This window comes from Oncorhynchus clarkii, chromosome 18 (assembly GCF_045791955.1).
Source record: "Oncorhynchus clarkii lewisi isolate Uvic-CL-2024 chromosome 18, UVic_Ocla_1.0, whole genome shotgun sequence".
In the NCBI taxonomy this organism is placed as follows: Eukaryota; Metazoa; Chordata; class Actinopteri; order Salmoniformes; family Salmonidae; genus Oncorhynchus; species Oncorhynchus clarkii.
Genome location: NC_092164.1, coordinates 45970657 through 45997279, shown reverse-complemented (window position 1 = coordinate 45997279; position 26623 = coordinate 45970657). Strand labels below are relative to the sequence as shown.

The following is a 26623-nucleotide window of genomic DNA, read 5'->3' as shown; positions in this document are numbered from 1 at the left end:
GAGGTACCCGGAACACATTGAGAAAACAAGTGTCAAACACAACGTGGCAGCGCAGCAAACAGTAAACAGCCAAGTAGCCTGCTGTCTATGGTGGTGAAACGGACAGCACTCTCCATGGTGCTGATTCATTCAAAGCGTATACCTACACTTGAGTATAGCTACGGGGCTTACAAGGCCGCATTTCTTATAGCCTCATTTTATAGACATCAATATACAGCAACATTTTTAGATGGCACTGCAGTCAGAACACCCGCCATATGCATATGCACACACAGTCAGCTGTGGGGTTTACAAGAATTTCATATCATTTTCAAGACATCAATGCAGAACAAATATCACAATATCAGAATATAACTTCAAATACAATGAATTACTGTAGACTACAGCAGAACACACATATGAGAATATATCGTCCTCCCGACTAGCTGAAAATATGAAGCACATGTTCAGTCAGATTACCTTCACCGTACAGAACACGTTTGTAAAGGAAAGTCCTACCGTAGTTTTCAGAACCTCCTACAATGACTCTCCCCATGTCATGTCCATTCAACTCCCGAAAGTCAATGTCTTGCTCAAAGCCATGTGCTGTTGTGAAGACTGGCTGTAGTGTCTATTTTTTCATTTCGAGGGTTAACTGTAACCTGGGTGTCCTCTTTAGCCTTGTTTACTGGGCTTGTTGCCACCAAATGCACATTGGTTCAGGCATGTTAAAAATCTGAGGGCTCTTTGATGTTTTTTTTATTTTTACGTCTGAGGCAAAGGATGTTAATTTACTGTGCTGGTTCTTGAACTGCAAATTGCACCTGCTCCGAGCTCCCGGTCTCCCTCTCCCGCTGAGTCTGACTCACTAGTAGGTCTACTAGCTAGTGGAGGTGCCGGTGGTGATGCTGAACTGGCGGGATTAGCAGCGCTGTTAGCTCAGGCATCACCACCAGGAACAGTTTGCCCCTCACTCCTCTCCTCCGGGACTGACAGTTCGATTGCCTTTTCTTATCCATTTTTTTATTTGGCTTTGCCACGATTCAAATTCAGTAGGGAGACAACTAGCCTAGGCTACCTAACGTGATTACTTAGGAACCTCTTCAATAGCTGACCAACACTACCAAGACCTGTGTCAAGATCAGTTACTTACTCCATCGGCCTCCCCATAACCTCTATGTACAAAAAAGAGAGCAGGTCTGGAATCAGTGTGGCGGGATAGGATGATTACACCGATCACCGTGCTTTTACATGATGGTCTTTCTGGGGGCCAGGAGAAATAACGAGTTGGCAATACTAATGATTTAACGCTGATCGCTTTTATCAGAATGTTTACAGTGCGAACAGGGAAACAATTCATTTATAATGCCGCGAGAGGTACCGGATGATATTCAGCTCCGTCCTGCTCCCAGAAACATGGGGCCAAAACAGGCTGTGAAACCTCAAGAACACCGCCTGGAATGCTCACTGTCCAATCACAAACGCTGCTGCACTGTCACTTACTTTACACATGCTTGTGCTGCCTGTATTAATGCGTTCCGCTAGTTATTTTGAGAAGTAAATGTAACCATTTAATCCTTCCATTTGAGGACAAAAACCAAAATACTTACACCCTGCAAAAACATTGGTTGCTGTGCCTAACAAAAATGGTTGCTATGCAGCAAGCCAACGTCTTCTCACTTAGCCAACTGAAGCTATAAACTCTACAGCTGGAAGGGCAGAAAACGCTCAATTTTCGTCTGTTTTCATAGCTTTTTTATTTACAATTAATTGGCTATATCCATGATTTCGCCTGGATCAGAAAAGTTGATGTCTCGTTTGTGGACAGCATTCTCTGTAAAAGAGCAAGATCGAATTTCAAAAGTCAAAGTTGTCTGATAGTTCTGTCTTGGCGGAAAATGACCTGCCAAAAGTGATGGAATTGCAATCTACTGTAGAGACAGTCTGCAGAGTTCTGTCTACTATCCAGGTCTGTGCCCAAACAGTTCTACTACGAGCTTCTACTTTTAAAAATCCACCTTACCAGAAATAAGTGTCTCACTGTTGCCATTTGTTATAGACCCTCCTCAGCCCCCAGCTGTGCCCTGGAAACCATATGTGAATGACTTTCTCCCCCCCCACCCCCCCATTTATCTTCGGAGTTTGTATTGTTAGGTGACCTTACCTGGGATATGCTTAACACACAGGCCGTCCAACAATCTAAACTAGATGCCCTCAATCTCACCCAAATGATCATGGAACCTACCAGGTACAACCTCACATCCGTAAACACGGGCACCCTCATAGATATCATTCCAACCAACTTGCCCTCCAAATACACCTCTGCTGTTTTCAACCAAGATCTCAGCGATCATTGCCTGCTTCCGTAATGGGTCTGCGGTCAAACGACCACCCCTCATCACTGTCAAACTCTTCCTAAAACACTTCAGCGAGCAGGCCTTTCTAATCGACCTGGCCCGGATATCCTGGAAGGCCATTAACCTCATTCCGTCAGTAGAGGATGCCTGGTTATTATTTAAAAGTGCTTTCCTCACCATCTTAAATAAGCATGCCCCATTCAAAAAATGTAGAACCAGGAACAGATATAGCCCTTGGTTCACTCCAGACTTGACTGCCTCTCACAAAAACATCCTGTGGCGTTCTGCATTAGCATCGAATAGCCCCCCTGATATGCAACTTTTCAGGGAAGTTAGGAACAAATATACACAGGCAGTTAGGAAAGCTAAGGCTAGCTGTTTCAAGCAAAAATGTGCATCCTGTAGCACAAACTCAAAAAAGTTCTGAGACACTGTAAAGTCCATGGAGAATAAGAGCACCTCCTCCCAGCTGCCCACTGCACTGAGGCTAGGAAACATCGTCTCCACCGATAAATCCACAATGATTGAGAATTTCAATAAGCATTTTTCTATGGCTGGCCATGCTTTCCACCTGGCTACCCCTACCCCGGTCAACAGCCCTGCACTCCCCACAGCAACTCGCCCAAGCCTCCCTATTTCTCCACCCATATCCAGATAGCTGATGTTCTTAAAGAACTGCAAAATCTGGACCCCTACAAATCAGCTGGGCTAGACAATCTGAACCCTCTCTTTCTAAAATTATCCGCTGCAATTGTTGCAACCCTTATTACTAGCCTGTTCAACCTCTCTTTCGTATCGTCTGAGATCCCCAAAGATTGGAAGGCTGCCGAGGTCATCCCCCTCTTCAAAGGGGGTGACACTAGACCCAAACTGTTACAGACCTATATCTATCCTACCCTGCCTTTCTAAAGTCTTCGAAAGCCAAGTTAACAAACAGATTACCGACCATTTTGAATCCCATCGTACCTTCTCCGCTATGCAATCTGGTTTCAGAGCTGGTCATGGGTGCACCTCAGCCACGCTCAAGGTCCTAAACAACATCATAACCCCCATTGATAAAAGACAATACTGTGCAGCCGTATTCATCGACCTGGCCAAGGCTTTCGACTCTGTCAATCACCACATCCTCATCGGCAGACTCGATAGCCTTGGTTTCTCAAATGATTGCCTCGCCTGGTTCACCAACTACTTCTCAGATAGACTTCAGTGTGTCAAATTGGAGGGCCTGTTGTCCGGACCTCTGGGAGTCTATGGGGGTGCCACAGGGTTCAGTTCTCGGGCCGACTCTTCTCTGTATATATCAACGATGTCACTCTTGCTGCTGGTGATTCTCTGATCCACCTCTACGCAGACAAATCAAATCAAATGTCAGACGACACCTTTCTGTATACTTCTGGCCTCTCTTTGGACACTGTGTTAACAATCCTCCTGACAAGCTTCAATGCCATACAACTCTCCTTCCGTGGCCTCCAACTGCTCTTAAATGCAAACAAAACTAAATGCATGCTCTTCAACCGATCACTGCCCGCACCTGCCTGAGCATTCCTGGTCTGCGGTTGTGAGGCCGTTTGGACGTACTGCCAAATTCTCTAAAACAGCTTGAGGCGGCTTATGGTAGAATCATGAACATTCAATACTCTGGCAACAGCTCTGGTGGACCTTCCTGCAGTCAGAATGTCAATTGCCCGCTCCATCAAACTTGAGACATCTGTGACAAAACTGCACATTTTAGAACGTCCTTTTATTATCCCAGCACAAACTGCACCTATGTAATTATCATGCTGTTTAATCAGCTTCTTGATATGGGTTATCTTGGCAAAGGAGAAATGCTCACTAACAGGGATGTAAACAAATTTGTGCTTAAGCTTTTTGTGCGTATGGAACATTTCTGGGATCTTTTATTTCAGCTCATGAAACATGGGAACAACACTTTACATGTTGCATTTATACTTTTGTTCCGTGTACAAACGAACATGACACTTGAGGCTCTGTGTGATATGTGGGAACATGTTTATTTCAACATTATAAAGAACTTTTAAACAATGGCAACACTGCCATGTTGCACTAAGCCCTGCTGTTGGAAAAACCATGAGTGTCCACACCTCCCTCGACGTTCATCTCGCCTTACCACTCAAAAAACGAGCCCAATATCTCCGGTGCTGCTTGTGGCAAAATCGACATTTAAGCAACATGTATGGTACTCTAACATGAATGGCCCAGATTTGAGGTAGCTAACAAAGCCTTCGAGTTGAAGGCAAATAACACTGACTGTATGTACAGTTGTATGCTCAATATCATAACACTGTCAGCAACCTCCAGGAGAAGATGTCCTATACATGTCAGAGAAATCCGTTGCATTGGAAGAATATATGTGTCAACTTGACTACATCCACAAGACGTAGTGGCAAAACGTTTACCGAAACAAGTGTTTCAGTTCAGCTCGTTCCTGCCTGGTTTCAGCCCGTTTGCGTCCGTTTGGTTACTTGTGAATACACCCTTGGTGGTATGACTGCAGCTCCACCAATAAGACGCCTTCAAAAGTCCATAATAAATAAATCCATCAAACGTCTTACGAAGATTTAATGTACATTTATTCTTAACACATGGAACATATAGTATAAAGATTTCATACTGAAGAAATTATATTCATTAAGCCAAAAGAAAAGGGAAAAAGATGTGAATTTACATCAAGTCTTTAGCTACATTGTCTGAAATACAAATATGCAGAATCCATATCACTGGAAAAACAAAATTCAAAACGGTTTATTTCTTCATCAGGGGTCTTGCTTTGTTGTTTATGTAGGAGCTGAAATGGAACTGTAGCAGACGTGGTTTCAGTCATGTTAGACTCAGGGGTACTGGAGACAAATTGATCTGTGTGTGTCGCAGGGGTGTGTGTGGGGGTGCGGGGGGGCATTGCGAGGGAGTCGCAGCAGCGGAGTCCCTGTAGCGAGAGACAGGCGGGTGGGTCGGGGGTGAGGGGTCAAAAGGTTAGGTAATCCCATGGCGAATTTCCACTTGAGTGTAACCTTAATTCGTCGAAGATTAAAAATGGTGAAGCTCAACAGAAGGGTTCGAGAGAAAGGGAGAGAGGTGTAATGTACAACATCATATATACACTGCAGTCGGGACAGCAGAGGAGCAGTCCTAAGAGGTGGCTTCTTTCATAACGGTCAAGTCATACAATCGAGGGACAGAGAAGAGGTCGGGGTGTTGTAAGGTTCACGATACTTTGGGGGGAAAGCCTTGTGTCATCTCTCTCAGTTCAACATTTAACTGATATCATTTTCAAAAACGACAGCTTGCTGCCAAGCCAGCGTATCTCAGTGTGAAACAGTATCATTACAGTATGTTTACAGTTGTTTTTAAGGTGTACAGTACAGAAGTCCTACAATCTACTGCACAGGCCTCCCCGTTGAAGACGTGTCTGTCTGTTCACAGCTGATAACCTGGGTCATGTAGGGCTGAGTATATACAGCAGTATACCAAACCAGTCCAGGAGTCTGGTTCACCGTACATTAACTAGAAACAGGTTTTCCCCCGTCCATGCCCGCCTTGCTCACCCCCCTGCCAAACCCAAGGGAGGAGAACCTGGGTATATACCCCAAAACTCACTAGAAACGAGACAGCAATTTTGGTTACAGTTATGTTTTCTTCTATATTTTCATTAAAAAAAGTTGTTTGCCGCAGGGCAGCTCCCTCCCTCCCTCCCTCCCGACCCTACATCCATCCCAGGGTCCCATCTGATCGGTCTTATCACGTCAGTTTCCGTATTCCAGAATGATTAACTCCACCGCTACTTAAATCCGTCCTTTAGTGAGAACCAGGGGATAGAAAGGGTAGACAGTGGAATCCGAGGTGATTTTGCATAAATTAAAAAAAGGACAGTCAGTTTTGCTCTTAGTTATCTCTTCCACTCACACTCAACAGACACACACAAAAATAAAAGGGGGGGAGGGGAGAATGGAGCGGGGGAACAGAAAGAGAAAGCGAAGCTGAAGCCCCCACTGCTGTCATGACTGGCCAATCAGAAAGAGTACGTCACAGATCACATGGGACACCAGAGAGTTCATGAGTGGTGAGACAGAGATGTCCAGTAGGCGGGACTCGTACAGGGTGAACTCTGAGTGGTTCTCCTCCACCTTAGCCATGGCGTGCAGGGCGCGGGCCGCTCGCCGCATCATGTCTACGCTAGTGGGCTCAAAGTGCGCCCCCTGTAGGTGCATCAGGGAACTCTGGCTCTGCTGGTACTGCGTGGCTGCTAGACTGTCCTCCAGGAAGCCCAGGAGGTTACCTACGCTGGCCTTCTGCACGGCGATGGCCCTGGCCGCCATGCTGTCCCCCTGGGCCAGGTTGGCCAGTAAGACCACAGACATCTCCCTGCAGACAGCCACCTTCCTCTCCCCGACCAGACGCACCAGCGTCCCGTACAGCTTCTCCAGCCGGCTGAATGGAGGCGTGGCCAGGATAAGGTCCACGTTGTTGTCCTGGATGCTCAGCTTGCTGAGGGTCTCCAGCACCAGTCTCTGGGGGGATAGGGCCCCGTGGGGCCCCAGCATGGGGAAGGGGTCCAGGGCCTCGGCCGAAGGACAAACAGCCCAATGAAGCAGGCCGTCCAGCAGGGGCAGACAGATGCTCTCTGGGTAGATGGACAAGTCCAACTGGCCGGAGATGTTAGCCAGAGTGACCAGGCAGTTCTCCCTGAGGACCTCCAGACAGTCCCACCACCACTCGTCCCTCTCACAGCTCATCCTCTCGTCCTCGTCCTCCTCCTTCTCGTAGGTGACGGGGGCCTGTTTCCTCTCTGGGTGACGGTGGTGGAGCAGGACCAGACGGCCCAGCAGCAGTAGCAGCCCTGGGTGTTTGGACATCTCCAGGTCGTTGCCGGGGATGAAGGACAGCGAGCGGACGATGTTGGAGACGCAGACACAGCGGCGAGCCAGGGCGTCCTGCCAGTCCGACAGCGTGCTCAGCGCGGTCTCGTCCTTGCTGTGAGGCTCGTCCTCCAGGATGGTGATGTTGCGTCGGCTCTGCTGCGCCTGGCGGAGGGAGTACAGGAACTGTCCCCTGTTCTCCTTCTGCTCCTCGGCTGCTCCTCGCACCGCCTCCTCCGTCACCGAGCCCGGCCGGGCCGACAGGACGTCGTCGATGGTGGCGGTGACCGGGGCGGGCGTGGTTGGGGTGGAGGTCTTGGTGGTCTGCTCTTCCTTGCCAGGCTTAGTAGTCTCCTCTGGGTTCTCTGACACCGTCGGGGGCACGGCGACCTTTCTACTCTCGGCGGCCGATGGCAGCACCTGCTTCCTCTGCTTGAGGAGGTCGGACCGGCTCTCGAAGTGTGTCTGGATGTGTTCCGTGGTGTCCCCCCCGCCGATGCTCCAGTGGATCAGTCCGCTGTCAAAGCTCTGCCGCCGGCCTAGCTTACTGGAACGGCCCCCAGGGAAGGGGTCTTTCTTACGCACCATCTTGATGGGCAGCTTGTCGAACTTACTGGCCTGTTTGGGTTTCTCCTGTAGGAGGCTGAGGTTCTGGGGGGGCGAGGAGGTGGAAGAAGACTCCCCTCCTTCCCTCTCCTCCTCCGCTGTCGACTTCTCAGGCGTGGATTTCTCCTCTTCCTCCTCCTTTTTCACCTGGACCTGCTGCGACGAGGTGGTGGTGTCTGCGTTGCTCTTCCTCTCGTCGTCCTCCTCTTCGTCCTCTTCCTCCTCCATGTCCTCCTGCTCGGGAAGCTCTTCGTCAGACCAGTCCTCGTCGGCAGCATACGGGTCGGTGAGCGTCCGCTGGCCAGGGTCTCCCACCTCATACTCCTTCAGGATGCCGAAGATCTGGATGAGGCAGCGTCTGAAATACTCCACAACCAGCTCCAGGAACCCAGGCAGCTGAGAGGAGACAGGATGTAGTTAGACGTCTGTCAAATTAATCACGCATGAATCATTTATACAGAGACGTGATCGAGACAAACTAGAAAATCTGAACAGAGGATAATGTCAGACGATACATATTGACATGTTGACGTTTTATCACAATGCTTCTTAGAGAAGGTTACTGTGTCATCTGGTAAGACACAGACTTCATAATGTTAATATTTCAAATGTATTATGGGTGTTTCATCAATCTAACGCCTGTGGGAACTCGCCTGGCAGAGGTTGAAGGTAGAAATGCTGTTGTCATCGTAGAGTAAAATATTAATGGTGTCCAAGGCCCACGTGCTCTCTGCTAGTAAGCCTGACTTCAGAGACATCATCACTCTCCAGGCCTCTGGGGTGCCTGAGGGAACAGAAACGACAGCAGTGACTGACACAGGATGATGGTACTACGTCACTACAATCACATACCTTGAAAAGGACACATTTAGGAGAAATGCCGCGCAGAAGAAATGCCAGGCCGCTCACAGGAGCAAGAGATTGACATCCACCGAGTTCGCCCCATTAGTTTGCACTATATAGATACTTTTTATCGATACTTTTATAATCAACATTATATCCGCCCCTTTTCAATGCAACAAAACAAAACAAATCCAACTTCGCAAGATTGAGTCTGTGATTTTGTTGTAGACAGAGCCAGAGTGCAACAAAGTAGAATTCGGGTGGGAAGCCCACGAGGGGGTTTTCAATCACCTGCAACTGAATGAATGCGCTTTTTATATTTCAGATCAGAATATTAGTATAGATCAGCAATGGAGAGTTACTGCTTCCTACATGAGCACAAAACGTGTAGGCCACATTTCAAGTTGTCTTTGAAAAACCAGTCATGTAAAAGGCTTATGTCTTAATTAATGTGGCAGTGTTTTATTTTGAGACAGGCTTGAATATGCAAATAAGACAATAGGCAGAGGGATATCCAACATTGTTCAATTCAATGTATGGTAAATAATAATTCATTGTATTTTGTAAAGTGGTTTCTTGCATCACAAAACACAATACAATGCAATTCTCAGTCATCTATTTGGCCCATGGTGTTACAGACCAAGTAAATAAATATGAATATCAAGCTCTTCATAATGTAGAAACGTTTAAAAGTCTCATGTGATGTAGGCCTGCATTGAACATCACATATAGGCTACTGTAGTCTATATGATAGAAATTAAAAAGCTATTACCATGTGAAAATATTATGGGATTTAGTCCATTGGTTTTGTTGGTAGGCCTACATTATGATCAAACAGCCACAACATATTGGTTATTGTCTACAACTGTAAGGGTGCAGCCTATTGGCTACTGTCTAAAACTGTAAGGGTGCAGCCTATTGGCTACTGTCTAAAACTGTAAGGGTGCAGCCTATTGGCTACTGTCTACAACTGTAAGGGTGCAGCCTTTTGGTTACTGTCTACAACTGTACGGGTGCAGCCTATTGGTTACTGTCTACAACTGTAAGGGTGCAGCCTATTGGCTACTGTCTACAACTGTAAGGGTGCAGCCTATTGGCTACTGTCTAAAACTGTAAGGGTGCAGCCTATTGGCTACTGTCTACAACTGTAAGGGTGCAGCCTTTTGGTTACTGTCTACAACTGTACGGGTGCAGCCTATTGGCTACTGTCTAAAACTGTAAGGCTACAGTCTGTAAGGGTGCAGCCTATTGGTTACTGTCTACAACTGTAAAGGTGCAGCCTATTGGTTACTGTCTACAACTGTAAGGGTGCAGCCTATTGGCTACTGTCTAAAACTGTAAGGCTACAGTCTGTAAGGGTGCAGCCTATTGGTTACTGTCTACAACTGTAAAGGTGCAGCCTATTGGTTACTGTCTAAAACTGTAAGGGTGCAGCCTATTGGTTACTGTCTAAAACTGTAAGGGTGCAGCCTATTGGTTACTGTCTACAACTGTAAAGGTGCAGCCTATTGGTTACTGTCTAAAACTGTAAGGGTGCAGCCTATTGGTTACTGTCTACAACTGTACAGGTGCAGGCTATTGGCTACTGTCCACAACTGTAAGGGTGCAGCCTATTGGTTACTGTCTAAAACTGTAAGGGTGCAGCCTATTGGTTACTGTCTAAAACTGTAAGGGTGCAGCCTATTGGTTACTGTCTAAAACTGTAAGGGTGCAGCCTATTGGTTACTGTCTACAACTGTAAAGGTGCAGCCTATTGGCTACTGTCTACAACTGTAAGGGTGCAGCCTTTTGGTTACTGTCTACAACTGTACGGGTGCAGCCTATTGGTTACTGTCTACAACTGTAAGGGTGCAGCCTATTGGTTACTGTCTACAACTGTAAGGGTGCAGCCTATTGGTTACTGTCTAAAACTGTTAGGGTGCAGCCTATTGGTTACTGTCTACAACTGTAAGGGTGCAGCCTATTGGTTACTGTCTACAACTGTAAGGGTGCAGCCTATTGGTTACTGTCTAAAACTGTTAGGGTGCAGCCTATTGGCTACTGTCTACAACTGTAAGGGTGCAGCCTATTGGTTACTGTCTAAAACTGTTAGGGTGCAGCCTATTGGCTACTGTCTACAACTGTAAGGCTACAGTCTACAGTCTATTGGCTACTGTCCACAACTGTAAGGGTACAGCCTATTGGCTACTGTCTACAACTGTAAGGCTACAGTCTATTGGCTACTGTCAACAAGGGTGCAGCCTATTGGCTACTGTCTACAACTGTAAGGCTACAGTCTATTGGCTACTGTCTACAACTGTAAGGGTACAGCCTATTGGCTACTGTCTACAACTGTAAGGCTACAGTCTATTGGCTACTGTCAACAAGGGTGCAGCCTATTGGCTACTGTCTACAACTGTAAGGCTACAGTCTATTGGCTACTGTCTACAACTGTAAGGGTGCAGCCTATTGGTTACTGTCTAAATCTGTAAGGCTACAGTCTATTGGATACTGTCTACAACTGTAAGGCTACAGTCTATTGGCTACTGTCTACAAGTGTAAGGCTACAGTCTATTGGCTACTGTCTACAACTGTAAGGGTGCAGCCTATTGGCTACTGTCTAAATCTGTAAGGCTACAGTCTATTGGCCACTGTCTACAACTGTAAGGGTGCAGCCTATTGGCTACTGTCTACAACTGTAAGGGTGCAGCCTCAGTGTTCACTGTAAACACGCCCTGGAAGTTCCACAAGATCCTCACAACCTTCAAGTTTCCTCTCACAATACCTCAAATTTGCTCAGTGCCCCAGAAATTTGAGGGAACATTGTTTAGGAGTATAATAACTATTATTAAATAATAGTTTGTTTTTTAAGAAACAGTGTAAGTGACTGCTAAACATTGAAAAGTTTTGGGTGAAAACAAATCACTTTCATACCGATGTCTTTCATGGTGAGTCGTCCTCGGGGTTTGAGGATAGGTTGGGAGGCCTCCACTGACCCTGGGGGGAAGGATATGTCCCGCCTGATGAGGGGGGGCTGCACGGGGGCCTGGCCTATGTGGGACGCGGGCACAGGGGGCCCCGCCTTCTGCATCTTGATGCCTGAGTGCATGTATGGAGACTTGGAGGGGGACGTCCGGCTTTCCATGGGGCGGGGCATGGGGGCGGGGCTGGACACCTGGGAAATATGGTTCTGGGAACTCTGATAGTTGGACTGCAGGGGTCTGGACATGGGGGGCCCCGAGCCCCCCGGCCCGTAGGGGGACTGCCTCTGGCTGGGGTGTCCAGGCCACTGGCTCTCATGGTTAATCCGCTGGTCAGCCCCTGGCATCATCTCCTCAGAGCGGTTCATGCCGTGGTACCCCTGGGGGGGGCCCTGGCCAGGTCCTGGAGGCCCCTGGCGATTCGGGTAGTTGGGGTAACCCATCTCATTGCGTCCCTGCCACATGGGGCCCTGGGGGCCGTCAGGGGCTGCCTGCATAGGGCTGCCCATCATTTGGGGAGGCATGGAGGACTGGGAGTTGGGGACCCCGCTGGAGGGCCCCCGGTCTCGGCCGAAGGGGAAAGGGAACTGGCCCTGGGGGCCAGGTGGTCGGCGGTCAGAGCCGGGGTAGCCTGCGTTGTACTGATTGTACATGTCTTGTTGGACCTGGGGGCCCCCGGAGGGCTGGGGCCCTGGCTGCTGACCACTGAAGGGGGCATTGTACATCCCATCCCCCTCGTGACGCTTGGCTGGGGGACCGTAGGCCCCGTCCACTGGAGGACGCTTGTAGTTCTGAAGACACACAAACACATGGTTAGCATCTCAATATCAAACCAGCGGATGATATATCCAGCACGTACATATTGATTATGGATTCAATACATTTCACTACGTTATTGTATTCATACCGTATCAATACAACATCCCACATTCATTTCACTGAGTAAGTTACACCGCTAACTGCAAGTGAACATTTACAAGGCTTCTGAAGCAGATATGGGGACACACACAGAGCAGGGGACAAAATGCTCTTACGGGTTGTTGCTGTGGAAACATTCCTGGCTGCTGATTGGGGTAGGGGCCACCAGGTGGCACTCCTTGACCAGGATACTGATTACCATAGGAATCATGACTGAAACACAACATACACAAGGTTAACACTTTGGCAAATGAAATGCAGCAGAAGTTTAAATAAACTACACAGAAAACACAATCATAGAAAGCAAATGCTTGATTAGGTAACAGAAGCTCACACCAACATCAAAGCCTTCTTGAGAAAAGACAGTAGCGTATTTAACATGTATAAGATCCTGTACGTGAATTAGCCCCGTTTGAGGTCCTGACCGTTGCTGCGGTGGGGGTCGGCTAGGGGAGTACATCCCCGAGTCGGCCCCTGAAGGCATCAGGTTGGGCTGGGGGGCCCCAGGACCCATACTGCCATCAGGACCCATCCCTGGCTCCTGTCTCCTGTCATATCCAGGTCCGTAGGGGTACTGTTGTCTCGGACCCATCTGCATGTTGGGGCCTGGGGGGCCTCTGTTGAACTGCCCCTCCATACCACTGTTAGAGCCCGGCCCTGGAGTCATGAATTGCTCTCCAGCTGCAGAGAGTTAGGGTTGAACAGTGAACAGTGTCTCAATATTGTATGGGACAAGTCTGTCTAGACTTAGCAGATGGTTGCACCACGCTCTTAACCAACTGAGCCACACATAATGTACAACGTACTCAGGAGAGTCTTCTCCTTATTTCCAAATACCATCTCTAAAAGCCAGTTAGACCTATCGCTCACCTTTCCTCATGCCACCAAAGGGGTCCTTGTTGGATTCGTAGGGCCCCATGTGACCCATCATCTCCGGGCCTCCCATCCCAGGCTGGTAGCTGTTGGGGGTCATGGAGTTCCGTCTGGCAAATGCTGGGTCACCCCCATCTGCAAACGGGTCCTGCAGCCTACAGGGAGGAGGTGAGAGAGGGAGGGAGGAGGAGGGAGGAGAAGGGGAGAGAAGGAGGGAGAGAGGGAGAGAGGGAGGAGGAGGGGAGAGAAGGAGGGAGGGAGGAGGAGGAGGGGAGAGAGGGAAAGAGAGATATTTAGAAAGAGAGAAAAACAGAGTTAATTACCCAAAAAACAAACCAGCTAAATAATGTTCAATTGTGTTGTTAGTTTGGTTCCCCTTGAATGGAGGGGAAGGAGATTGTTGTCAGGTGTAGTAGAGAGAGGATGTTTTCAGACAGTAGTTGAGTGTGTGTCATGGGTACCTGACGGGCATTGGGGGCATCTGGCTGTGAGGGGTGGAGGCTGGCGTGGAGGGCTTCAGGTCTCCCCCCTCCGCCATGGAACTACTGGTGGACTGGGGGGTCTGGGGGCCCTGCAGAGATCCAGACCCAGCTGCAACACACACACAGTCGAGATACGCAGATTTTAGATACACGTCACAGGGCTAATGCCCACGCACAGATTCAGCTGTTATAGAAGAGACTCACAGTGGGAGAAAGACGGACCACTTCAGCCGTGTTAAGAGACTAAACCGGATCTCTCCGGTTCCCACGCTACACACAGAGCATGCTTTGGGCATCCATACACACACACACTGAGCATGCTTTGGGCATCCATACACACACACAGAGCATGCTTTGGGCATCCACACACACACACACACAGAGCATGCTTTGGGCATCCACACACACACACAGAGCATGCTTTGGGCATCCATACACACACACACACAGAGCATGCTTTGGGCATCCATACACACACACACAGAGCATGCTTTGGGCATCCATACACACACACAGAGCATGCTTTGGGCATCCATACACACACACAGAGCATGCTTTGGGCATCCACACACACACACACAGAGCATGCTTTGGGCATCCATACACACACACACAGAGCATGCTTTGGGCATCCATACACACACACACAGAGCATGCTTTGGGCATCCATACACACACACAGAGCATGCTTTGGGCATCCACACACACACACACAGAGCATGCTTTGGGCATCCACACACACACACACAGAGCATGCTTTGGGCATCCACACACACACACACACACACACAGAGCATGCTTTGGGCATCCACACACACACACAGAGCATGCTTTGGGCATACACACACACAGAGCATGCTTTGGGCATACACACACACACAGAGCATGCTTTGGGCATCCACACACACACACAGAGCATGCTTTGGGCATACACACACACACACAGAGCATGCTTTGGGCATACACACACACAGAGCATGCTTTGGGCATCCACACACACAGAGCATGCTTTGGGCATCCACACACACACACAGAGCATGCTTTGGGCATCCACACACACACACAGAGCATGCTTTGGGCATACACACACACAGAGCATGCTTTGGGCATACACACACACACAGAGCATGCTTTGGGCATCCACACACACACACAGAGCATGCTTTGGGCATCCACACACACACACAGAGCATGCTTTGGGCATACACACACACACACAGAGCATGCTTTGGGCATACACACACACACACAGAGCATGCTTTGGGCATCCACACACACACAGAGCATGCTTTGGGCATCCACACACACAGAGCATGCTTTGGGCATCCACACACACAGCGGTGCTGAATACTTCACATCTCAGCATGCCTTGCTGCTGGCATCACAAAGTCACCAGGAAACGCTGTAAAGGCTGTCAGATCACCACATGGGCCAGTGTGTGTGTGTTGTATGGAGTGTGTGTGTTGTATGGAGTGTGTGTGTTGTATGGAGTGTGTGTGTTGAATGGAGTGGCTCTCGGCTTTAGCCCGGCTCATGCCTTCTCACTATTAGCATGCCTGTCAGATGACTCATGTGTTTTCATTCATACACACACGGTCATTGACAGGTCACAGTTATTCACATTTTCTCACATCTCACACATTGCAGTGCAAACATAAATCTGCCTGCCTGCCCTCCCTCCCCCTGCCTCCCTCCCCCGGGGCAGGGACTTCCCTCTACTACAGCTGAAGAGAGTGGGAGGAGGAGGAGGGGGGTGTAAGAGGGGAATCTCAGGAAAGGAGAAAAAAGACAGCAGGCCAGGGAGGGGGGGGAGCGTGTGACTTTACACACACAACCTCTTTTCCCATTCATCATTTTCTGGCTCAGCATAAAGCTCCAGGGAGGGGGAGGGTTGCCTGTGAAGCCGTGGGCCAGGACCCAGACACTAGGCCCTCCAGTAGTAGCAGCGAGTAATGGAGCGAATCAACAAACAAACCCCCACCCAACTCCTGTCTTCCTACTATTGAGGGGCTGCCAGCAGACATACTCCCCATCAGAGATCTCCCCTGCAACCCTTTCCCCCTCTACCCTCTCCCCCAGCCTGGCACTTATTCCCCACCACAGAGGATCTCCCCACCCCACCCTCCAGCCACTGACTCCCTGCACCCTGACATGACAGCCCAGCAGAGTGTTGAGGAGCACGTGGCTGGTTCTGGCATCATGTGTTCATGGTGTGTCTGCCAGGCTGGCAGTGATACCAAAGACCAGCCTCTCCAGGCGAGAACACAACACCCTCCTGAGGAGATGTGCAGGGGGGGGGGGGGGGGAGCAGATCCATCCCCATTGGATATGATTTGGAAAGGCACACACCTGTCTATAGGTCCCACAGTTGACAGTGCATGTCAGAGCAAAAACCAAGCCATGATGTCGAAGGAATAGGCCGTAGAGTTCCAAGACAGGATTGTGTCGGGGCACAGATCTGGGGAAGGGTACCAAAACTTTCTGCAGCATTGAAGGTCTCCAAGAACACAGTGGCCTCCATCATTCTTAAATGGAAGAAGTTTGGAACCACCAAGACTCTTCCTAGAGCTGGCCGCCTGGCCAAACTGAGCAATCAGTGAGAAGGGCCTTGGTCAGGGAGGTGACCAAGAACCTGATGGTCACTCTGACAGAGCTCCAGAGTACCTGTGTGGTGTTGGTTGTCCTTCTGGAAGATTCTCCCATCTCTGCAGCACTCCACCAATCAGGCCTTTATGGTAGTGTGGCTAGATAGAAGCCACTCCTCAGTAAAAGGCACATGACAGCCCGCTTGTTATTTGCCAAAAGGCACCTAAAGACTCTCAGACCATGAGAAACAAGATTCTCTGGTCTGATGAAAACAAGAATGAACTCTTTGGCCTGAATGCCAAGCGTCACGTCTGGAGGAAACCTGGCACCATCCCTACAGTGAAGCATGGTGGTGGCAGCATCATGCTGTGGGGATGTTTTTCAGCGGCAGGGACTGGAAGACTAGTCAGGATAGAGGCAAAGATGAACAGAGTAAAGTACAGAGAGATCCGTGATGAAAACCTGCTACAGAGTGCTCAGGACCTCAGACTGGGGTGAAGGTTCACCTTCCAACAGGACAACACCCGTAAGCACACATCCAAGACAACACAGGAGTGGCTTCGGGACAAGTCTCTGAATGTCCTTGAGTGACCCAACCAGAGCCCGAACCCAATCAAACATCTCTGGAGACCTGGAAATAGCTGTGCAGCAACGCTTCCTATCCAACCTGACAGAGCTTGAGAGGACCTGCAGAGAAGAATGGGAGAAACTCCCCAAATACAGGTGTGCCAAGCTTGTAGCGTCATACCCACGAAGACTCAAGGCTGTAATCACAGCCAAAGGTGATTCAACAAAGTACTGAGTAAAGGGTCTGAATACTTATGTAAATGTGATAAAAAATAAACATTTAACCTGTTTTTATTATTTTTGTTGTTGTCATTATGAGGTATTGTGTTTAGATTGAGTGAATTTTTATAACAAATGTTAGAATAAGGCATAACAAAATGTGGAAAAGGTCAAGAGGTCTGAATACTTTCACAATGCATTGTATGTGATAAACAGCACAGTAACCACAAGAACCTCAAGAGACTATTGAAACCAAACACTCTTTCACTCATCCATTTAAATCTACTTGACTATGTATAACTCAAACTGAGTCGGTATGGGAAGGGGGGTGAAGTACTAGTTTGAGTATCCGGCACTGACATGGACTGGGGGGCTGACAGACAGACAGACAGACAGACAGACAGACAGACAGACAGACAGACAGACAGACACTGACCTGGGCTGGGGGGCTGGATCTTGGGCTGGGTGGTCTTTTTGGCGTCGATGAAGAGATCTGGGGGCGGGTCCTCGCCACGTTCGATCTTGCACTCGAAGGCGTACAGACACTGGATGTACTGCTTCTTCAGAGAGCTGGCGGCGCTGCTGGACGTGCCCACGTTCAGGTTGGTGGACAACTCCCTCCACTTTTTATTCTTATTCACCTGGTGGGCGGAAGGAACGAATATGTCATGTTCTGGCATAGAACAACTCTATACTGCTGTAGAAAAATGAAATGACAATAACACAAGATTATCAGGCAAATAATGACACGTTGGTGTACTAAAACAGAGAGATAATTAAATACTGCAACACAGGAACCACTGACCTGTGTGAGGCCGCCGATCTCTTTGACCGAGACGTAAAGTCTGAAGAGGTCCAGAGGTTTGCGTCCCACGGCGGGAAGGTTGGTCATGCCCGTGGCCTTCTCCTCAGCGAACGCCAGGTACCGGTCTACCCACGTCCTCCTCTCCGGCTCCGGACCCAGCTCATACAGACGAGTTATCTTCTCATTGGTTGTCGTCGAAGAGTTTGACTTCTGAAAAAGAGAGATGGGAGGAGGAAGAGGTGAGGATTTGGCTTGACATTCGCCATTGACTTCAACTTACTTCCACTCACTACCTCATAGAAGTAGAATCCCAATCCCAGGTCAGCCATATTGAGTGTCCCCATGAGGCTACCAGTCAAAGTGCCACGAGGGGCTTTGACATTCTAGGGATTCTATTTCTATGCACAAACACAGCCATGCAGCGCTCTCATTCTGACTGTATCATTCAGTACCACAAGTTAGAGACCACAAACCTTCTTTACCTTCTTGGTTTCAGGTTTGGACGTGCCGTCCAGCTTGTTGTTCATCTTCTGGGCTGGGTTCAGTTTGACATCGATGCCAAACTCAGGGCTAGGAGCCATGCCTGGCAGAGGGAGAACAAATCAGGGGGGGAGTAACATTTCAATCCAATATCAAATATCGCATCAGATGATATTCCAAAACCAATCTTTTGTCCACTTGAGTTGGGTGATTAAACAAATTACCAGACACAACCACAGACTGGATATCTTGTCCAGACTCACCAGGTGTGTTGTTGGCCATGTTCCCTCCCATTGGCCCTCCTCCGTAAGGTCCTCCCTGGTTCATCATACCTTGCATGCTGTTGATGGCCCCCGGCCCAGGGCCATACGGAGGCCCTGCTCCCATCATCCCCTGGGGCATATTGGGGGGGTAACCTGGAGGCCTGGAAAGGTGGGAGGGGGAGACGACAACATAAATCCATTCACAATGGTTATGATTAGTGGTGTAACGGACCGTCCGGATCACCCCCCCACGGTTCGGCACGCATGTGGACCGCGGATCAATTGCATTTTGGCTTCCCTGTCAAATATGATGACGGAAGAAGGGTGGTGGACATCACCACTACGGTGGGAAGACATTGAGCCACAGAAAGCCGTAAGATCATGGAAATACATGGCCACACATTTAAAGCGTCATCAGCCTGGTGTGTCAGTGACAGGAGCCAACTCAGCCAAGAGACAACAACTTCTCACCGCGACATCAGCCTGGTGTGTCAGGGACAGGAGCCAACTCAGCCAAGACACAACAACTTCTCACCGCGACATCAGCCTGGTGTGTCAGGGACGGGAACCAACTCAGCCAAGAGACAACAACTTCTCACCGCGACATCAGCCTGGTGTGTCAGTGACAGGAGCCAACTCAGCCAAGAGACAACAACTTCTCACCGCGACATCAGCCTGGTGTGTCAGGGACAGGAGCCAACTCAGCCAAGAGACAACAACTTCTCACCGCGACATCAGCCTGGTGTGTCAGGGACAGGAGCCAACTCAGCCAAGAGACAACTTCTCACCGCGACATCAGCCTGGTGTGTCAGTGACAGGAGCCAACTCAGCCAAGAGACAACAACTTCTCACCGCGACATCAGCCTGGTGTGTCAGTGACAGGAACCAACTCAGCCAAGAGACAACTTCTCACCGCGACATCAGCCTGGTGTGTCAGTGACAGGAACCAACTCAGCCAAGAGACAACTTCTCACCGCGACATCAGCCTGGTGTGTCAGGGACAGGAACCAACTCAGCCAAGAGACAACTTCTCACCGCGACATCAGCCTGGTGTGTCAGGGACAGGAGCCAACTCAGCCAAGAGACAACAACTTCTCACCGCGACATCAGCCTGGTGTGTCAGGGACAGGAGCCAACTCAGCCAAGAGACAACAACTTCTCACCGCGACATCAGCCTGGTGTGTCAGGGACAGGAGCCAACTCAGCCAAGAGACAACAACTTCTCACCGCGACATCAGCCTGGTGTGTCAGGGACGGGAACCAACTCAGCCAAGAGACAACTTCTCACTGCGACATTTAAGCAGCCCTTTGCTGGTGAATCAGACCGGACTAAAGTCATCACCAAATCTACTGGGATGTTTATCTCCGCAGACATGAGGCCACACTGCTGTGGAAAACAAAGGGTTTAAAAATATGGTGAAAGTGCTTGAGCCATGCTACGAAATCCCCCTGGCGCACCTTCAGTAAGAAGATCTTGCCAGATCTGTATGAACAGGAAAACCAATGAATTATCCAAGACATCATCTATTGCTCTCACCACAGACGGGTGGACCTCCAGGGTAACGGAAAGCTACGTGACTGTTCACTACACCACAGAGGAGTGGACCTCCAGAGTAACAGAAAGCTATGTGACTGTTCACTACACCACAGAGGAGTGGACCTCCAGGGTAACAGAAAGCTATGTGACTGTTCACTACACCACAGAGGAGTGGACCTCCAGAGTAACAGAAAGCTATGTGACTGTTCACTACACCACAGAGGAGTGGACCTCCAGGGTAACAGAAAGCTACGTGACTGTTCACTACACCACAGAGGAGTGGACCTCCAGAGTAACAGAAAGCTATGTGACTGTTCACTACACCACAGAGGAGTGGACCTCCAGGGTAACAGAAAGCTATGTGACTGTTCACTACACCACAGAGGAGTGGACCTCCAGAGTAACAGAAAGCTATGTGACTGTTCACTACACCACAGAGGAGAGGACCTCCAGGGTAACAGAAATCTATGTGACTGTTCACTACACCACAGAGGAGTGGACCTCCAGGGTAACAGAAAGCTATGTGACTGTTCACTACACCACAAAGGAGTGGACCTCCAGAGTAACAGAAAGCTATGTGACTGTTCACTACACCACAGAGGAGTGGACCTCCAGGGTAACAGAAAGCTACGTGACTGTGACTGTTCACTACACCACAGAGGAGTGGACCTCCAGGGTAACAGAAAGCTACATGACTGTTCACTACACCACAGAGGAGTGGACCTCCAGGGTAACAGAAAGCTATGTGACTGTTCACTACACCACAGAGGAGTGGACCTCCAGGGTAACAGAAAGCTACGTGACTGTGACTGTTCACTACACCACAGAGGAGTGGACCTCCAGGGTAACAGAAAGCTACGTGACTGTGACTGTTCACTACACCACAGAGGAGTGGACCTCCAGGGTAACAGAAAGCTACGTGACTGTTCACTACACCACAGAGGAGTGGACCTCCAGGGTAACAGAAAGCTATGTGACTATTCACTACACCAAAGAGGAGTGGACCTCCAGGGTAACAGAAAGCTATGTGACTGTTCACTACACCACAGAGGAGTGGGGCCTCCAGGGTAACAGAAAGCTACGTGACTGTGACTGTTCACTACACCACAGAGGAGTGGACCTGCAGGGTAACAGAAAGCTACGTGACTGTTCACTACACCAGAGAGGAGTGGACCTCCAGAGTAACAGAAAGCTACGTGACTGTTCACTACACCACAGAGGAGTGGACCTCCAGGGTAACAGAAAGCTACGTGACTGTTCACTACACCACAGAGGAGTGGACCTCCAGGGTAACAGAAAGCTATGTGAATGTTCACTACACCACAGAGGAGTGGACCTCCAGGGTAACAGAAAGCTATGTGACTGTTCACTACACCACAGAGGAGTGGACCTCCAGGGTAACAGAAAGCTATGTGACTGTTCACTACACCACAGAGGAGTGGACCTCCAGGGTAACAGAAAGCTATGTGACTGTTCACTACACCACAGAGGAGTGGACCTCCAGGGTAACAGAAAGCTACGTGACTGTTCACTACACTACAGAGGAGTGGACCTCCAGGGTAACAGAAAGCTATGTGACTGTTCACTACACCACAGAGGAGTGGACCTCCAGGGTAACAGAAAGCTACGTGACTGTTCACTACACCACAGAGGAGAGGACCTCCAGGGTAACAGAAAGCTACGTGACTGTTCACTACACCACAGAGGAGTGGACCTCCAGGGTAACAGAAAGCTACGTGACTGTTCACTACACCACAAAGGAGTGGACCTCCAGGGTAACAGAAAGCTATGTGACTGTTCACTACACCACAGAGGAGTGGACCTCCAGGGTAACAGAAAGCTATGTGACTGTTCACTACACCACAGAGGAGTGGACCTCCAGGGTAACAGAAAGCTACGTGACTGTGCCTGCTCACTACACCACAGAGGAGTGGACCTCCAGGGTAACATAAAGCTATGTGACTGTTCACTACACCACAGAGGAGTGGGCCTCCAGGGTAACAGAAAGCTACGTGACTGTGACCTACACCACAGAGGAGTGGACCTCCAGGGTAACAGAAAGCTACGTGACTGTTCACTACACCACAGAGGAGTGGACCTCCAGATTAACAGAAAGCTACGTGACTGTTCACTACACCACAGAGGAGTGGACCTCCAGAGTAACAGAAAGCTATGTGACTGTTCACTACACCACAGAGGAGTGGGCCTCCAGGGTAACAGAAAGCTATGTGACTGTTCACTACACCACAGAGGAGTGGACCTCCAGGGTAACAGAAAGCTACGTGACTGTTCACTACACCACAGAGGAGTGGACCTCCAGAGTAACAGAAAGCTATGTGACTGTTCACTACACCACAGAGGAGTGGACCTCCAGGGTAACAGAAAGCTATGTGACTGTTCACTACACCACAGAGGAGTGGACCTCCAGAGTAACAGAAAGCTATGTGACTGTTCACTACACCACAGAGGAGAGGACCTCCAGGGTAACAGAAATCTATGTGACTGTTCACTACACCACAGAGGAGTGGACCTCCAGGGTAACAGAAAGCTATGTGACTGTTCACTACACCACAAAGGAGTGGACCTCCAGAGTAACAGAAAGCTATGTGACTGTTCACTACACCACAGAGGAGTGGACCTCCAGGGTAACAGAAAGCTACGTGACTGTGACTGTTCACTACACCACAGAGGAGTGGACCTCCAGGGTAACAGAAAGCTACATGACTGTTCACTACACCACAGAGGAGTGGACCTCCAGGGTAACAGAAAGCTATGTGACTGTTCACTACACCACAGAGGAGTGGACCTCCAGGGTAACAGAAAGCTACGTGACTGTGACTGTTCACTACACCACAGAGGAGTGGACCTCCAGGGTAACAGAAAGCTACGTGACTGTGACTGTTCACTACACCACAGAGGAGTGGACCTCCAGGGTAACAGAAAGCTACGTGACTGTTCACTACACCACAGAGGAGTGGACCTCCAGAGTAACAGAAAGCTATGTGACTGTTCACTACACCACAGAGGAGTGGACCTCCAGGGTAACAGAAAGCTATGTGACTGTTCACTACACCACAGAGGAGTGGACCTCCAGAGTAACAGAAAGCTATGTGACTGTTCACTACACCACAGAGGAGAGGACCTCCAGGGTAACAGAAATCTATGTGACTGTTCACTACACCACAGAGGAGTGGACCTCCAGGGTAACAGAAAGCTATGTGACTGTTCACTACACCACAAAGGAGTGGACCTCCAGAGTAACAGAAAGCTATGTGACTGTTCACTACACCACAGAGGAGTGGACCTCCAGGGTAACAGAAAGCTACGTGACTGTGACTGTTCACTACACCACAGAGGAGTGGACCTCCAGGGTAACAGAAAGCTACATGACTGTTCACTACACCACAGAGGAGTGGACCTCCAGGGTAACAGAAAGCTATGTGACTGTTCACTACACCACAGAGGAGTGGACCTCCAGGGTAACAGAAAGCTACGTGACTGTGACTGTTCACTACACCACAGAGGAGTGGACCTCCAGGGTAACAGAAAGCTACGTGACTGTGACTGTTCACTACACCACAGAGGAGTGGACCTCCAGGGTAACAGAAAGCTACGTGACTGTTCACTACACCACAGAGGAGTGGACCTCCAGGGTAACAGAAAGCTATGTGACTATTCACTACACCAAAGAGGAGTGGACCTCCAGGGTAACAGAAAGCTATGTGACTGTTCACTACACCACAGAGGAGTGGGGCCTCCAGGGTAACAGAAAGCTACGTGACTGTGACTGTTCACTACACCACAGAGGAGTGGACCTGCAGGGTAACAGAAAGCTACGTGACTGTTCACTACACCAGAGAGGAGTGGACCTCCAGAGTAACAGAAAGCTACGTGACTGTTCACTACACCACAGAGGAGTGGACCTCCAGGGTAACAGAAAGCTACGTGACTGTTCACTACACCACAGAGGAGTGGACCTCCAGGGTAACAGAAAGCTATGTGAATGTTCACTACACCACAGAGGAGTGGACCTCCAGGGTAACAGAAAGCTATGTGACTGTTCACTACACCACAGAGGAGTGGACCTCCAGGGTAACAGAAAGCTATGTGACTGTTCACTACACCACAGAGGAGTGGACCTCCAGGGTAACAGAAAGCTATGTGACTGTTCACTACACCACAGAGGAGTGGACCTCCAGGGTAACAGAAAGCTACGTGACTGTTCACTACACTACAGAGGAGTGGACCTCCAGGGTAACAGAAAGCTATGTGACTGTTCACTACACCACAGAGGAGTGGACCTCCAGGGTAACAGAAAGCTACGTGACTGTTCACTACACCACAGAGGAGAGGACCTCCAGGGTAACAGAAAGCTACGTGACTGTTCACTACACCACAGAGGAGTGGACCTCCAGGGTAACAGAAAGCTACGTGACTGTTCACTACACCACAGAGGAGTGGACCTCCAGGGTAACAGAAAGCTATGTGACTGTTCACTACACCACAGAGGAGTGGACCTCCAGGGTAACAGAAAGCTACGTGACTGTGCCTGCTCACTACACCACAGAGGAGTGGACCTCCAGGGTAACAGAAAGCTATGTGACTGTTCACTACACCACAGAGGAGTGGACCTCCAGGGTAACAGAAAGCTACGTGACTGTTCACTACACCACAGAGGAGTGGACCTCCAGGGTAACAGAAAGCTATGTGACTGTTCACTACACCACAGAGGAGTGGACCTCCAGGGTAACAGAAAGCTACGTGACTGTGCCTGCTCACTACACCACAGAGGAGTGGACCTCCAGGGTAACATAAAGCTATGTGACTGTTCACTACACCACAGAGGAGTGGGCCTCCAGGGTAACAGAAAGCTACGTGACTGTGACTGTTCACTACACCACAGAGGAGTGGACCTCCAGGGTAACAGAAAGCTACGTGACTGTTCACTACACCACAGAGGAGTGGACCTCCAGATTAACAGAAAGCTACGTGACTGTTCACTACACCACAGAGGAGTGGACCTCCAGAGTAACAGAAAGCTATGTGACTGTTCACTACACCACAGAGGAGTGGGCCTCCAGGGTAACAGAAAGCTACGTGACTGTGACTGTTCACTACACCACAGAGGAGTGGACCTCCAGGGTAACAGAAAGCTACGTGACTGTTCACTACACCACAGAGGAGTGGACCTCCAGAGTAACAGAAAGCTACGTGACTGTTCACTACACCACAGAGGAGTGGACCTCCAGTGTAACAGAAAGCTACGTGACTGTTCACTACACCACAGAGGAGTGGACCTCCAGGGTAACAGAAAGCTACGTGACTGTTCACTACACCACAGAGGAGTGGACCTCCAGAGTAACAGAAAGCTACGTGACTGTTCACTACACCACAGAGGAGTGGACCTCCAGGGTAACAGAAAGCTACGTGACTGTTCACTACACCACAGAGGAGTGGACCTCCAGGGTAACAGAAAGCTACGTGACTGTTCACTACACCACAGAGGAGTGGACCTCCAGGGTAACAGAAAGCTACGTGACTGTTCACTACACCACAGAGGAGAGAACCTCCAGGGTAACAGAAAGCTACGTGACTGTTCACTACACCACAGAGGAGTGGACCTCCAGGGTAACAGAAAGCTACGTGACTGTTCACTACACCACAGAGGAGTGGACCTCCAGGGTAACAGAAAGCTATGTGACTGTTCACTACACCACAGAGGAGTGGACCTCCAGGGTAACAGAAAGCTACGTGACTGTGCCTGCTCACTACACCACAGAGGAGTGGACCTCCAGGGTAACAAAAAGCTACGTGACTGTTCACTACACCACAGAGGAGTGGACCTCCAGGGTAACAGAAAGCTATGTGACTGTTCACTACACCACAGAGGAGTGGACCTCCAGGGTAACAGAAAGCTACGTGACTGTGCCTGCTCACTACACCACAGAGGAGTGGACCTCCAGGGTAACAGAAAGCTATGTGACTGTTCACTACACCACAGAGGAGTGGACCTCCAGGGTAACAGAAAGCTATGTGACTGTTCACTACACCACAGAGGAGTGGACCTCCAGGGTAACAGAAAGCTACGTGACTGTTCACTACACTACTGAGGAGTGGACCTCCAGGGTAACAGAAAGCTATGTGACTGTTCACTACACCACAGAGGAGTGGACCTCCAGGGTAACAGAAAGCTACGTGACTGTTCACTACACCACAGAGGAGAGGACCTCCAGGGTAACAGAAAGCTACGTGACTGTTCACTACACCACAGAGG

The 26623-nt window shown here is 49.5% G+C and overlaps 1 protein-coding gene across 2 annotated transcripts in view; it reads right to left on the bottom strand.

The window, feature by feature from the left end:
- Positions 1–4403: 4403 nt before the first annotated feature.
- LOC139373569 (AT-rich interactive domain-containing protein 1A-like) overlaps positions 4404–26623 on the bottom strand; it is a 125450-nt gene continuing 103230 nt past the window's right edge. The window contains exons 9-19 of one of the 2 annotated variants that reach the window (XM_071114233.1): positions 18813–18973; positions 18543–18652; positions 18070–18279; positions 17701–17905; positions 13872–14001; positions 13408–13565; positions 12963–13218; positions 12654–12750; positions 11573–12410; positions 8470–8600; positions 4404–8212 (exon numbers count right to left, since the gene is read on the bottom strand). In XM_071114233.1, the coding sequence (XP_070970334.1) occupies positions 6350–8212; positions 8470–8600; positions 11573–12410; positions 12654–12750; positions 12963–13218; positions 13408–13565; positions 13872–14001; positions 17701–17905; positions 18070–18279; positions 18543–18652; positions 18813–18973 (4159 nt within the window). In that variant the 3' untranslated portion in view covers positions 4404–6349. The remainder of the gene's footprint in view (positions 8213–8469; positions 8601–11572; positions 12411–12653; positions 12751–12962; positions 13219–13407; positions 13566–13871; positions 14002–17700; positions 17906–18069; positions 18280–18542; positions 18653–18812; positions 18974–26623) is intronic. The other variant, XM_071114234.1, reaches the window with a different exon arrangement.